Below are 14,531 nucleotides of genomic sequence, written 5' to 3'. Positions count from 1 at the left end.
TACCGCTAAATAGCGATCTCTTCTAGGTAATCCCTTAAGGGAGAGGAGAGAAACTGAGGTAAAAAATAAAGTAGGTCAGTAAAAATTGTAAAATTGAATGAAAATATAATCGCCAACCACACGCGAAAGGTTTCAATGAACCTTCGGCCTCCCGCCGAGCAACAAAACTCGCCAGCGTCGCTGACAGAAGACCCCACCCACCCAGTAGCGAGCACGCTTAAGGAATATGAGGTCGGTTCCGCAGCGTGCTCCGCGTGCTGGTGCGCGAGGCGCTGGCGGGCTGGGCGCTGCTGCCGCTGGCCGACGTGCTGGCCGACCCGCACGCGCTCAACACGCTGCTGCTGCTGGCGGCCGCGCGCCCGCCGCCCGCGCGCCCGCCGCCCTCGCCCGACTACGAGGTGCGCCCGCTTGGCGATACTGCCGTTGTAACTAATCCTCCTGTAAGAAGGTAAGGACTTAGAGCCGACCCTTGGTGCGACCCTACAGCCACACTGAACTGGTCGGTGTTGCCGGCAGACGATCGGACGTAGGTACAGGATCCCCTGTACATAGCACGGACTAACTCCACATACTTCCCACGCAAACCTTTCTCTTTCAATGCCCACCATAACACTTCACGAGGCACCCTATCATAGGCTTTCTCGAGATCAATGCACACCATGTGCAGGTTCTTGTGAGCACGTCTGTACTTCTCGCACAATTGGCGGAGTGCAAAAATAGCGTCCATTGTCCCTCGACCTGACATAAACCCCAACTGATTTTGGGTAATTTCACTCTCTTCTCGCAATCTTCTCTCTATTACCTTCTCCCATACTTCCATAGTATGTGACATGAGCTTTATCCCTCTATAGTTATTGTAATCCTGTACATCCCCTTTATTTTTGAAGATGGGCACTAGCGAACTACTGCACCATTCTTGAGGGATGGTTTCTTCATGCAACAACTTATTGAAGAATAAAGTCAACCACATACATCCGTCAGTCATTAACACCTTCCATACTTCGACTGGTATGTCACCTGGACCCAATGCCTTCCCATTTTTCACGCTTTTGACTGCTGTCATTATCTCATCCATGCTTATTTCTCTTACTAATCCCTTATTTACTTGTGCCTCCTGGAGAATACCATTCCAGTCATTCTCTTTATTCATAAGCTTTTCAAAATAAATCTTCCATCGCTCTTTTATTTCCTCATCTCTACATAACACCTTACCAGCCTCATATTTCATGCATTTGATATGTATTATGTCTCTCGATCGTCTTTCTCTCTCTTTCGTAATTCGGTAGAGTTCCTTCTGGCCTCTAGAGCTGTTCAGTGAGTTGTACAACTTCTCTTGTGCCTTGGCTCTGGCCACTGCTACCGCCTTCTTTGCTCTCCTCTTAAATTCCTTGTAAACTTCCTTTTTTTCATCTTTTAAACTTGTGTTCACATTTTTTACAACCTGCCATTCTTTAAATGCCACTTTCTTCTCTCTCAGTACATTTTGCACTTCTTCATTCCACCACCATGTATCCCTATCTATCACACCTTTTCCTTTCGACTCTCCAAACACGTCTTTTGCGACCTTCCTTATGTGCCTGGCCATCTCATTCCAACATTCATCTACCAATTTCCCTTCCATCTCATTCATTTCTATCATTATCTCCACTATATGGTTCCTAAATCTACCAACACATTCATCATTCTCTAACATACGCCATCTTATCTTTGGAGGGGGCCGTGTTTGTCTGTTTCTGGGGGAGACACTTAATTTAACCTCCATCACCACAAGCCTATGTTGGGCGACTAATGCTTCGCCTGGCAGCACTTTACAGTTTTTGACACAGCATAGACTCCTGCGTCTCACTAGGAAGTAGTCTGTCTGTGTCGCGTGGTGGCCACTCTTGTAGGTTATTAGTTGTTCCTCTTTTTTCTTAAACCACGTGATTGTTATAGCCAGGTCGAAGGCACAGGCAGTTTGTAAAAGTGCCTCGCCATCAGCGTTCTGATTTCCTAATCCCCACCCACCATGCACTCCCTCATATCCATCACTCTCTCTTCCTACATGGCCATTAAAGTCACCACCCTCATAGCCTTCCTCGCTATCCTGTAAATTCATCAGCAATCAATCAAAGTCCTCCCAAAACTTTTCTTTCACGCTCTCCTCACAGCCTGATTGTGGCGCATACACACTTACTAAATTCAGTGTCATGCCGTCCACAATCAGTTTAATCGCTATCAGTCTATCATTCACTCTTTTTACATCCACCACACATTCTTTCAACCTACTATCTAAAACTATACCCACACCATTTCTCTGGCCATCACTTCCACAATAGAATAATTTATATCCTTCTCCTATTTCCCTAGCCCTTGCACCCTTCCACTTCGTCTCTTGCAGGCACGCTGCATTTATCCGTCGCCTTTTTAAAACATCTGCTAGCTCTCTTCCTCTTCCAGACACCGTTCCTACATTCCAACTTGCACACAATCTTAACTCTCTCACACTTCGAGCTCGCTTCTTACGTCGCACCCGCCCGTTCCGGTACGACAACCCTTGTCCATTTCCCACAGGAGCCGGGTGCTGCCCCTGCGCGTCGCCTGTGGGGTACGCCCTAGCCCTATCACTCGTATGGTTTTTACTGTCCATGCTGCTAAGGGTTTTGGCTTAAATTTTACGGTCGGCCGCCTGCCTGACACCAACCCTCCTTGGGAATGCTGTCGTGGTGGAATACCCGCCACCGTGCGGGTAGCCCAAAGTGCAGGTGATATGCAGTGGGCCTTAAATACCCTTAGTCGCCTCTTACGACACCCACGGGTAGAGTTGGGGAGATCCTATTTTAATCCGGGACCATCACGGATGAAAGGTCATTTATGAATGATTAAGAAATATTTTTCCAAAAATATGGAAGTTTATTACTAATAATAATTATAATTTTCACAGGTAGAATTTTTAGAAAACTTTGTCCGGCAGTCGGAATCGGTTTACTGCGCACGAGGAAAGTTGCTGAGGATCGATCTGGAGCTGCTCCTCAACGATCAAGACCACTTCTACGCCCTTCTGCACCACCTGAAGACCACGACCGATATATATCTGCTGCAGTTCTACAAGGACATAAGTGAGACGATCGAGAAATATATACGAATATATATACGAATTAATTAGATTAAAATGGGAAATAAAATATCTTTAGAACATCGCACGAAATTCAGTAATTAAATTCACCACATATTGTTATACTTGTAACCCGCCGCTGCGACGCGCGCAGAGGCGTTCCAGACGCGCATGCTGACGCCCGAGCTGTCGGCGCCGCAGGCGCGCGCGCTGCACGCGGAGGCGCGCGCGCTGTTCGCCGCGCACGCGCACGTGCCGCGCCTCGCGCTGCCGCCCGCGCTGCTGCTGGAGCTGCGCCAGCTGCTGGACGCCGGGCCCGCGCGCGTCGCCGGGTACGCACTACACTCGGCCTCCTACAAGGAGTAAACGCTCCAGGGTCTCTCCACTCCATGTAGTCCCATGCTCTAAATCCAGCTTCTGATCTCTGTACTCATCTAAAAAATCCGCTACCTGACTTTATTTAACGAAGGCAAAAACGTGAGTCAGAGGTATCCGTTCCGGGCGAGTGATTCAGTTTTAGTCTTGGTTTTAAAAACGTTTATCTTCTAGGTTACAAACGAGCCGAGCGCTATACCAGGCGGCGAGACAGTCTCACGCCGCGTTGGAAAAAATAATGTTACCCAAGTTCTTACACAGCGAGGAGGTAACTATACCATTGAAAATAATTGAAACGAAACTCGTGGTCTATTAATACATTTAATAAAAATATAATTTTTTCATTTCAGTTTTACAAACTATTTATTGGGCCGAGATTACCCACCGGGTATCAAAAACAAATGACTAAACGGTGAGTACGAAATCATATACAATTAATTTTGTATATAAAAAAAATTCAAATAATTCTACTGTACTATTCAAACTATGCAAAGTTTTAATAATCTAAGAATTAAATGAATTAAATTCAACTAGGACATTCAAATACGATGCTATAGTAGACTTAAATATGTGTCTCATAGCTCTAGTTTCCGCTGAGAACATGATTATTTAGCATGTATTATGACTCTATAATATTTTTTTATTTTCTCAGACCTCAAGACAAAATGAACATGTTAAAACTGGGCACGAAACTGAAGAACGCTATAAAGTCTCAAGTGCCGGACGGAACGGTTTCGGACTCGACGAACTCGGAACTGGACGACGGCGAGGGCATCGACAACGTGGACATCCTGAAGTACCTGGACTCGCTGGCCGCCGAGGACTCGCTGGGGCGGGACCTGAGCACGTACAAGGTGGTGCTGACGAACGTGGAGTGCCGCGCGGCGCCCCCCCCGCGGCGCGGCGCCGTGCGCGTGTTCGCGGTGGCGGCGCAGCGCGTGCGCGGCGCGCTGGCGCCCGCGCTCAGCGTCGTGGAGCGCAGCGAGCACGACTTCCACCTGCTGCGCGGCAAGCTGCTCGAGTTCCACGGGGACGCGCTGCTGGCCGACCTGCCGCTGCCCTCCAGGAGGTGCGGCCCCGCCCTAAGACTGACTTGTTCCGTTTAATCTTACTTGTCTCGAGTCTCCGTGCATTTATAACAAAAAAATTAATCATTTATGGATTTTTCAAATTAAAAATACTGACATGTATAATGCATTCCCCGAGGAATTTGAGTACCTCGTTTACCGATAACCGATCGCTACCTTCGTTCATTTCAGAGATAACAGTCCGCTTGAGACACTCCGATACAAGTATGAGGACTTTCTCCAGCGGCTCATCCAAATCAACCTCCTCCAGACGAGCGAACTTCTCCACTTGTTCCTCACAGTGGACGGAGACTTCACCACTGTGGTCCAGGCCTCGACTCTCAGCGCGCCTGGGCCGGATCTAGGAAATATTTATCAATCTGTAGCTCACAAACTGAGGAAGGAGAAAGGTCAACATTTAGAAAGTTTTCTAAGAAATTTCCTAATATCTTGTGATAAGGAACGTTATCAGGCATTGTGAGTGGTTTAAATATTAAATTATGAAAAAAAAAGTTGTTTAAGTTAGAAGATAATATTTTTTTAAATTTTATTTTTACTTTTAAGGAAACAGGGAACTACTCGTGACGTAGAAGAAGCTCACGAAGTGAACGAAGAGGAAATGGTACAAAAAGTAATTAAACGTCAAAAAAATACAAGGAACATTCATACGTCAATATTCTTAAACAATTTCGATGTTGAACCGGTTGTGATCCAAACTGATATGGACTATCAGACCACGGTTGTGGGATTCTCGCAGTGTGTTATGTATTTATGTGAGTAGTATATTTAAGATTCATTCACTGTGAACCAATGTGGATAAAAAATACTTTAGTTAACACCCATGCAGATAAAGGTATGAAAATGCCGTCGATCCTATTGACGTACCTCTCACACACTGTCCCTATCTATATCCGTTACCAGCCGGTGAAGTGTTGTTATTTATCAGACAGATAGAATATTATTTAATAGGACTACATAGGCAAAGATAAGTTACAGGTTAAGGTAACCATTCTGACAAATAAACAAAAGACTATTACAATCACTCTTAAGTTTATTTGTATCTACAAAAATGTATGTGATTGAAATTGATTAATATATTTTCAGTAATAAAAATAGTAAGGGCAAGAAGTTTTGTGACTGGTATCATTGGTAACTTCATCGGTATGATGCGACACACTTTGGACGATATATTCAACGCGGCGCTCAACAGAGGCTTGTGCAACTTACTCACTGAACAGCGGTTGGCGTACTTGATACGTTTGGGTCACGGTAAGTTACCAAACGAAACTCATCATCATCAATTCATCCTAATAACAATTCTGCAGAATAATATATCAATGGACATAGCCCGTTTATTTTAATATTATAGCAATAATCGCACCTAACACTTTGTAAAAACAACAATGTGTGCTATCTAAAGTTGTAAGACATAAAATTAATACTGTTGTAAAATTAATTAAATAATGAATTAATTCAAAAAAAGATTTTCATGGTGAGAAAATATTATTATTTTGCCTTTAAATTTCTTTCTATAGATATCCTCTTCGGCAAGAAGACCACAGCTCGAGTAGATCCTCTGATACAACGTGAGCTGGCAAGGCAACGGCTCCTGCAGGCGATACCTGTATCAGCAACTATCGCCTTTGGACCGGGTCTACCTAATTCGGTGTTGACAGCCTTTGAAGTTATACAGTGCCCACAGCTTAACAAACAGGTATATAATAATATTTAAACAGGAACTTAGAAAAACCTGAAAAAATATTTGTTTTTAAACTTTAATTTTATGTTATTTTATTCATTGTACAATAAAAAAACGACTATTTTATTATATCTGTGAAGCGTACATTATGTATGTAAATAGTGTAATGTGACAAAAATAATAAAAATAAAATCTTACATCATCTTGGGAGCTTAGACATTATGTTCTTGTGCCTCTAGTTACACTGGGTCACTCATTTTTAATATTTTCTTATCACTATTTCAGTTGTTTTACAATCTGCTGGACCTTTGTGTGTTGGAGCTTTTTCCGGAGTTACGTAACACTGAATTAAATCAAACTACGAGTTAATGTATTATTGTGTTAGTATTATTTATATTTAAGTATTTCTGTAAATTGCAAATGATTGCGAGTGATGATTCCGTAGTTTTCTATGATTTCTGTTAACTTTGTGCGTAATTTGTATTTAATTGTAAATAAACAGTAACGATAAATATATTTTTGTAATAGTTTAGTTAATTATCTGTAGCCTCAATCTGTGATAAAGCTGAGGCTGCCAATTAAATAAATATTTGTAACAGGAATTAGACACCAAATAAATTATTTTCATATTTGATAATGAATTTTATTTAGAACAGTTGAAATTAATAAAATGATCTCGACTACATAGTAATTATTACGTACGTCGAATGATTTGTCATAATTATATTGCCAGGTTAAAATATAACTTGGGAATCAAAGGTATTAATAGTTTTGAGATACTTATATTTTTTAATTCAACGCGATAAATCCTTTTATTTTCCGAAGAACTTCCCGCCCAGCCATTATCCAAACATTAGATAACGCACTTCGCGCCCGATTGTACACATGTATTCTTCAAAACAACAATGACTGGACTAGTCTTACTCCAAGCCTTTAATTGAATTCGGCGCAACATTGATGACACTAAGAGTTGAGAAATATAGAGTATTACTTTTTCTTTGTGTATTTAAGGAGTACACTAAATAGTATACTTAATTTTTTATTTCCACCCAGTAAATTGACATTAATTTAGCTACGAATAGAGATAGTTAGGCACTATCTCCTATATAAAGAAAAGAAAACAAAAAAAAGAGACACGATCCTTACTAGGGTTTGCGTCTCGTTCTTTCTCTTTCTTCAGCGTTATGAAGAATATACTTTTTTTTATATATTTTTTTAAATCATTTGAACAATCCGGTCAAACAATAATACGTATATTTATTTATTATAATCAAAATGTAATTAAAATGCATAAGTTTTAACATTTATTATTATAATAATATTTCGTTTAGAAATTTACAACTGACGTATATAGATTGACCATATTAAATATCTACATTACTGCTTCATTCACATAGAATGTATTAACCTCTTCTACTTGTTAGTATAATACAACGCAGATATCGTAGTATAATACAAAGAATGCCATTAGCCTTATGCCAATGTCAATTTATTTACAGTGGAAAGGAAAAGGTGGTGGGTGTGTTGCTTTGGTTTATGTTTTAGTTCCGTATGATTTATTGTATTAAAGCGTAGTGTTAGTGGTAGTATTGATTTTTTTATAAATTAAATAAACGTTTTTAGTGTAAATTAATTATTAAACCGTCTTTAATAGTGTATATTTACGACACATTAATATTATTTCTTTAATTTGTTTTGGAATATTTACGTTGATTGTTTTCGTTTGTGATGTGTATTATAAATAACGAATTAAGATAACGAGTTATAGTGTTAACATTTGCAAATAATTAAAATAATGATTAATAATGAGGCCGTTTACGAGGAATCAGTTAAACAAGGTTTCTTGAAAAATGGATGGAATTAATAAACGCAGTTCGATTTTTGAATCTTTGCAATGTCGACTCCGTGCCAAAAAGGCGGGATGCGCCTCAGCGAAGCCCTAGATAACATACAACTAGCGTACAATCCGATTACGAAACAACTACATTTCGTGAGTCCTAAGGTCGAAAGCCCAGTAGAGGACACTTCGGACGACATTGATAAATTATCAAAGAAGAGCAGTTTCAGTGACGAAGGGAATTTTTCTATTTCAACCTGTGAAAAGAGTGACACTAGTGATTCGCCAAAGAGTACTCTACAATGGGGCGGCAGTGTGAATGGTCATCAGCGCGGCAAGGATGGAGGATCTTTCTCCAGCACCGTCTCGAGTCTGTCAGAGTGTTCCATAGGATCCAGTGCATCAAAGGAAGATGATCTTGCTGAAGTTAATACTGTCCAAGAACATACAAAATTAAAGAAAAAAGGGCTCTCTGGATTCTTTAGCAGGTTAGTAAAGTTAAACATTGAATGTTCTATCTTTTTATAATTGATCTGGTAATTAATAAAAATTAACTTTTACATGGGACGTATCTCATTAATGTGTTATATGTTCTTTTTGAACGCATAAACTGTGATAATTATAGTAATAATTCATAATTAACACTATTAAAATAATACTTTGTACAGATAAAAATGATTATATATTTAATAAGTCAAAACAGCATTAATAGAAAGTTTGTCATAGAATTATTTTGTATCTGCGTAATGAATGTCTCGGAATTTTTTAATTTTATGCATATATTAACTAGCCTTTCTATTTTATATAATGCTGCATACATTACTATAAATTTAAAAAAAAATATATATAAATAGAATGTATACTTGATTTTAATATGGCAACAATTTGTAAATAATGAATTATTCGTATATGGTAGGTATTATGTCCTGTTTTTTACTTAAGCAGTGGATATAACTAAAATAATGTATAAAGCATAGAATAGACAATAATTTTTGTCTATCAAAATGGTTTTAATCTTTAATTTACAGAGAAAATAACTAATTTTTGAGTGCTATTGAGTGAGTGTAATAACTATTCATAATTAATCTAAGTTATCTATAACATATCCAGCCTAGTTTTGTTTTATTTTATATCAATTATTATATATTCTATCTTATAAGGGTGAGGTGAAGAAATCATATATAAACGCAATTCAAAAAATATATTTATTGTAAATATTAAATATAATTTATACAAGTGTAAAAAAAATATTTGGAATGTAAATTATTTTATATGAGTATAATACTAATTCCTACCAAAATTCTGTTCTTGAATTCCGACTAAGTCGCAACTCAATTGAAATAGTTTTTCTTGGTTCTTTTCATTCTTAGAGAATCTGTTACTAAAACCTTCTTTACAATTGCTAATGTATAAACCACCTTTGGCTAAAATGTCTTTGTTAAAACATGCATAGAGAATCGAAACGGCCCCTTTTTCTGGAGTCTTAAACAACATTCTTCGGAGCCAAGGTAAAGAAGAAAAATTAGTTTTTTCAAATAAGTCCGTATCAACAATTCCGGGATGGACAGAGTAACATTTCACTGGACAATCTTTATCTTCCAAAAGCTTGTTAATATGCCTTGCCGTCATTAGCTGTAACAAAATAAAATATAAAATAGATATTTCAATCTCAATATTAGGTACTGCTTAATTACTTAAAAATATTGAATATATTACCTGTGCTAGTTTTGATTGAGCATAGGCTGCCGTTGTGTCATAATGTCCCTTCATATTAATATCATCAAAATATATTTTCCCTGGGAAATGAGCACAGGATGATACATTAATGACTCTGGATGGCTCCTCCATTCTCCCACTGCGTTTAAGCACTGGCAACAATAAATGTGTCAAATAAAAATGACTCAAATGATTCACAGCCAGTTGCGTTTCAAAACCATCTTTGGTTAGTTTATAATCCCCAAACATAATACCAGCATTGTTTACTAATAGGTGGATTTCTGGAAATTCCTTGAGTACACTATCAGCAAACTCCTTAACCGATTCCAAAGACAATAGATCCAATGGATATACTCGAATTCTCTTTCCGTTTTCCATTGTTTCAATGAATTTTTCAACAGAATTTGGATTTCGAACACCCATTATAACGGTCATGTTTGCCTTCAGAAGTCCACGTACGACTTCCGTGCCTATTCCGCGAGCTCCGCCCGTTATCACAGCTATTTTGTTTGACGCGTCGGGCAACTCTATTTTATTCATCCATACACTCACCCAGTCGTCTATCAAGCCTCCTGCGCCGGCTCCTTGCATGTCAATCGTGTATCTCAATTCACTCAATATGTGTTTGATCGGCTTATGTCTGTTGATGTACCAGTAAATTGCTGACGCAATTGTTATTGTTATGGCCGCTGACGTTATCAAGAGGGACATTTTCGAGGTTATATTTTGCGTTCGAAACGCAACTTGTGCACCGGCGTCTGGCTTTCACTCGAATGAAATCCTCTACGCTTTCTCTCGCTTCTCTGTTAGTATTCAATGTACCGTTAGCCCGATCTGTATACGGTGATGAATATATTAACTGTTTATGTTAGAAAAACAGCGTATTATAGCAAAAAAACATCGTCTTTTGCCGTCTGTATGTTGTGTGTGGTAATTACTTCTAATAGTTTCTTCTCTGAGTAAATAATATTAACAATTCATAACATTCCGTTTACTACGGAGGTCGGAATGTTACTGGTTGTCATTTGTGCGGCTCGTTAGCGAATTCAAATGTATCGCATGCGCGCTACGTCATTTAGCATTGTCCGTCTATGCGTTTCCAATATAGGCGTAACCATTTTGATTTATCGTTTAAATTATGCATATAAAATTATTTTAATGTTGAAACGCTATTTACGTTTACAGTATTTAATATACCTACTAAAGCGTCTATTAATACTTAACTGATGTCTGATTAGATTTTAAGGCCAATATTTAAAACGTTCAAACTTGTCTTTGTTTATAAACAGAATTAGTTGAGTCGGAGTAAAATCATTTGAAAAACAAAATATTCATTTTTTTAATCTAAACGTAGATATATCTATATATAATACAGCTTATCACAGTGTCCCTACTACTCACATGTCGCGTGACGTACGAGGAAACGAGATAAATATACTAGTACTACGTAACGGTTTCTAACTTATATTTTCGAAGTGGATAGACGAGTTCAATCCTCTGGCATCGAGGCACTTAATTAAGGGTCTTTGATCTGTTACCTTACCGGTGGCGCGTGACGATTGAGCTAAGATTAACCTGATTACTATGAGAGGGAAAGAGATGGAATGTTATATAACAGTGCGACAGATTGATAGATTTACTTATAAAATCAAACTTATCAGTACAAATATCTTTAAAGGGTAATACAATTGCTGAGTGTTGCTTTCGTTAAAATTAAGAGATTATTGATTATTATGGTACAACATCAATATCATATATTTCGTTATGTGTTTACACACTAAAATAGTTAATACTTACCAAATAGTGGAAAGATTTATTTTATTTCAAGGGTTGCCATAAAGATTGTTATAAATTAAAGAAATGAGATAATTTATTTAAAAAAAGATATATAATGGTAAACATATTAATTTAGTACTTAAAAATAATAACTTACAATATCATCTAAGTAATTATTATTCTTTCTTTACTTGCGGCATCATTACATTATAACAATGGCGCATATTTTAAAGTACTGGTCGCGATGAAAACGACGTAGATGCTTTTTTTAACAAATCAAGCCACCCTAAAAATCAGGACGCTCTCTGGGAAATCAGATTAAGTGACTAAATTATACTTTTATATCAGAATTTATTCCTCATCGTTTCAAACTCGAAGAGACTCGTATGGGTTCTTATTTTGTGATGAAGTTTAAAATCAAAATATTCTTTATTCAAGTTGGCTCACAAAGGCACTTTTGAATCATGTCATGTGACTGTGTTGAATTAAATGTAAAGCTACCACCGGTTCGAAAAGTAGTTTTTACCGAGAAGAACCGACAAGAAACTCAGTAGAACTTATAATTTTCCACCATTCAAATTACAGACGATGTCAATAAAGTGCATTTATAATTTATAATCCTGTATTGAGTAATATGCCTTATATATCAATGTTGGACTTTTTTTAACATGAGCTTTAACTTTTTTAATAAGCCAAGTTAAAAATAACTATGGACTCTTAGTATAGGATGGAGGCCCAAAAAGGATATATAACTTGGCGAAGTCGGAAACTGGGTGTTATTAGTTGATCGTTACTCCTTGTATACAATGATTGCCACCGTTATTTCAGTATTTGACTTTAAATGTACTTAAATCAAAGTGTGATACATTTTCTTTCGTCAATTTTCCGAAATATTCCATTTTCATTGCTATGGTAATTGATACGATATTACGTAGCTATGTGATGTTGTTTGATATGTTGATAACTTATCTGTCAATTATCGTTGTTTCCAACTATAAAAGTACGTAATATTAAATATATTAACTATGAATGGTATCATTTAAGCTATCTGTAATTTTGCTTTGTTACCAAAACACTTTATCGAGTCAATAACGATAAACAATATTTGAATAATTTATTTTAAGTGCATTGTCTTGCACTTGAAGTGATTGAGTTTATTTATTATGTATGGATAACTTTACAGGTACTAAGTAGTCTTGTCGGGATTTATAGGGAAGAATCTTCTAGATCTTTTGACTTTTTAATGTAAGGTAATGTTTACTTTACTTATTTCTAAGAACCAATACCTAGCTAACTTACCATGCCAACATGTTATGGTTTCGTAAAACGAGTAAATTTTCGTGTCGACACCACACATGTACTTATATGAAGCTTGATACTGTGCTCAAAATTGGTAGTGCAGCTGCCTGTCGGCTGCAGTTTGAAGAACTCTATTCTAAATTTATTTAATAACTACTATAACCAATATTACAAAGATTAACGATTTTTCAGAATTCATGACACTACTAATCTGATATCACAAAATTTTCCTATCATGCTGGCATATTCTTTCAAGGCAGATAGGCAGTGCCAGATTAAGCAAGCGCGGAGCCCATGGCAAATTCTTTCGAAGAGCGCTTGATCTGCTATGGGTTGTTCAGTATAAAGTGGTGAACAAGCAATTATATACACGTTACATTTTTGTGGGTAAACTATAGTAAATTACTAAAGACCCAGATAGGCTCTGACAAGTACAAAAAGCTAGAGTTGAGATTGCTGGTAATTTAGAATAATTTTGATCAGAAACTAACAATTGAAAACTAAGTGGGTTTAAATGTGCGGGCCCCCTTTCGCGTGGGGCTCGTAGCAATTGCTACTCTTGCTACGTAGTTTTTCCAGCACTGCAGATAGGGCAACATTGGATAAAAAAGTAGTTTTTGGTACTTTATAACAAACGCCACTCTTAAACTTTCTGAACTAGAATATAATTTTATTTATCATATTTTTTTGTATCAGTGTAAGGTACGGACATATCTGTCTTGTTTTTCCATCTGTTTTCAAGTCCATATTATACTTCAAATATGTGAATTACATGCTGTTTATAAGGATTAAGTGTTTTGCAAGATATAATAAAGCATGCCTCAATAGTGTTGTAAAACCTAACTTCATACTCAATGGCTTAACGTTGAAATATTAAGCAATTTCTCCTTTTATCGCTCAGTGAAATCAGCATTAAATTAATTTCACATTTAATAAATATTGCAAAGGTACTTAGATTGTATTTTCACTTTGTTTGTTCTTTTGCGGTTTACTATAATCGCATAGATCTATTCTGTAAAAACAAATACAATACTCACGACAGAACACGATCGTGAAATGTCAGAAATGAGATGCGACATCGACTAGAATAATTCAAATTTATAAGGCTTAGAGACATTTTTAACATTTTTTTAGTGATATACGAAGAAAGTTCTTACAGAATAGCACTGCTGAATATAAATAAAAATAAACCTAACGTGTACCAGTTTCTCGGAACAATGTGCTATAAAATTGAAGCGGACACGAGCATACGGAACGTAGAACGGCCGGTACCCAAACCTGATACTTCGAAAACCTGTTCACGAAGGCAACGCTACCCGACTGACACTACATCGACCCCTTCTCTGTTTGTTGGTCTTCAGCGTTTATTCATACGTCGTTTATCCATTGCAGGTTTATTATGACAATGCTACTCTTTCACTCATTGTTGACATGCCTTGAGTGTAAAACATGTCGATGTTGCCATAATAACAAAGATTTTCGATGTAAGTTTCGGACAAAGGTTGAATAGAGGATTTCACGGATGAAGAAAAATTTTAATTGGAAAAATATTGATGTTTTTGTTAATGACGATTTTTTGTATCATAAGTTATATGGAACAGAATGCGTCTGAGTACTCAAGAAAATAACATTTCGCAGATGTTATAGCTCGTTTTGTTTTGATAAAAA

The 14,531-nt window shown here is 37.4% G+C and overlaps 3 protein-coding genes across 3 annotated transcripts in view; 2 read left to right on the top strand and 1 right to left on the bottom strand.

Moving 5' to 3' along the window:
• The window catches only part of LOC113395764 (uncharacterized), a 31,276-nt gene extending 24,404 nt beyond the window's left edge, over nt 1-6,872 (top strand). Inside the window, exons 24-34 of the mRNA XM_064217225.1 lie at nt 245-398; nt 2,924-3,098; nt 3,249-3,426; nt 3,644-3,737; nt 3,820-3,881; nt 4,122-4,538; nt 4,729-5,013; nt 5,101-5,309; nt 5,641-5,805; nt 6,072-6,250; nt 6,521-6,872. Of these exons, the coding sequence (XP_064073295.1) occupies nt 245-398; nt 2,924-3,098; nt 3,249-3,426; nt 3,644-3,737; nt 3,820-3,881; nt 4,122-4,538; nt 4,729-5,013; nt 5,101-5,309; nt 5,641-5,805; nt 6,072-6,250; nt 6,521-6,604 (2,002 nt within the window). The 3' untranslated portion in view covers nt 6,605-6,872. The remainder of the gene's footprint in view (nt 1-244; nt 399-2,923; nt 3,099-3,248; nt 3,427-3,643; nt 3,738-3,819; nt 3,882-4,121; nt 4,539-4,728; nt 5,014-5,100; nt 5,310-5,640; nt 5,806-6,071; nt 6,251-6,520) is intronic.
• An 846-nt stretch (nt 6,873-7,718) lies between these two features.
• The window catches only part of LOC113393157 (TBC1 domain family member 12-like), a 48,074-nt gene continuing 41,261 nt past the window's right edge, over nt 7,719-14,531 (top strand). Inside the window, exon 1 of the mRNA XM_064217240.1 lies at nt 7,719-8,560. Within this exon, the coding sequence (XP_064073310.1) occupies nt 8,130-8,560 (431 nt within the window). The 5' untranslated portion in view covers nt 7,719-8,129. The remainder of the gene's footprint in view (nt 8,561-14,531) is intronic.
• LOC113403275 (retinol dehydrogenase 12-like) lies at nt 9,264-10,962 on the bottom strand. Its single transcript, XM_026643756.2, has 2 exons — nt 9,789-10,962; nt 9,264-9,704 (listed from the first exon to the last, which is right to left on the bottom strand). The coding sequence occupies exons 1-2, from the start codon at nt 10,497-10,499 to the stop codon at nt 9,357-9,359; spliced, it is 1,059 nt and encodes a 352-aa protein (XP_026499541.2). The 5' UTR covers nt 10,500-10,962; the 3' UTR covers nt 9,264-9,356.

The sequence above is a fragment of the Vanessa tameamea genome, chromosome 16 (genome assembly GCF_037043105.1).
Source record: "Vanessa tameamea isolate UH-Manoa-2023 chromosome 16, ilVanTame1 primary haplotype, whole genome shotgun sequence".
Classification (NCBI taxonomy): domain Eukaryota; kingdom Metazoa; phylum Arthropoda; class Insecta; order Lepidoptera; family Nymphalidae; genus Vanessa; species Vanessa tameamea.
Note: the sequence above shows the minus strand (reverse complement) of the source record. Positions and strands in the feature narration are given on the sequence as shown.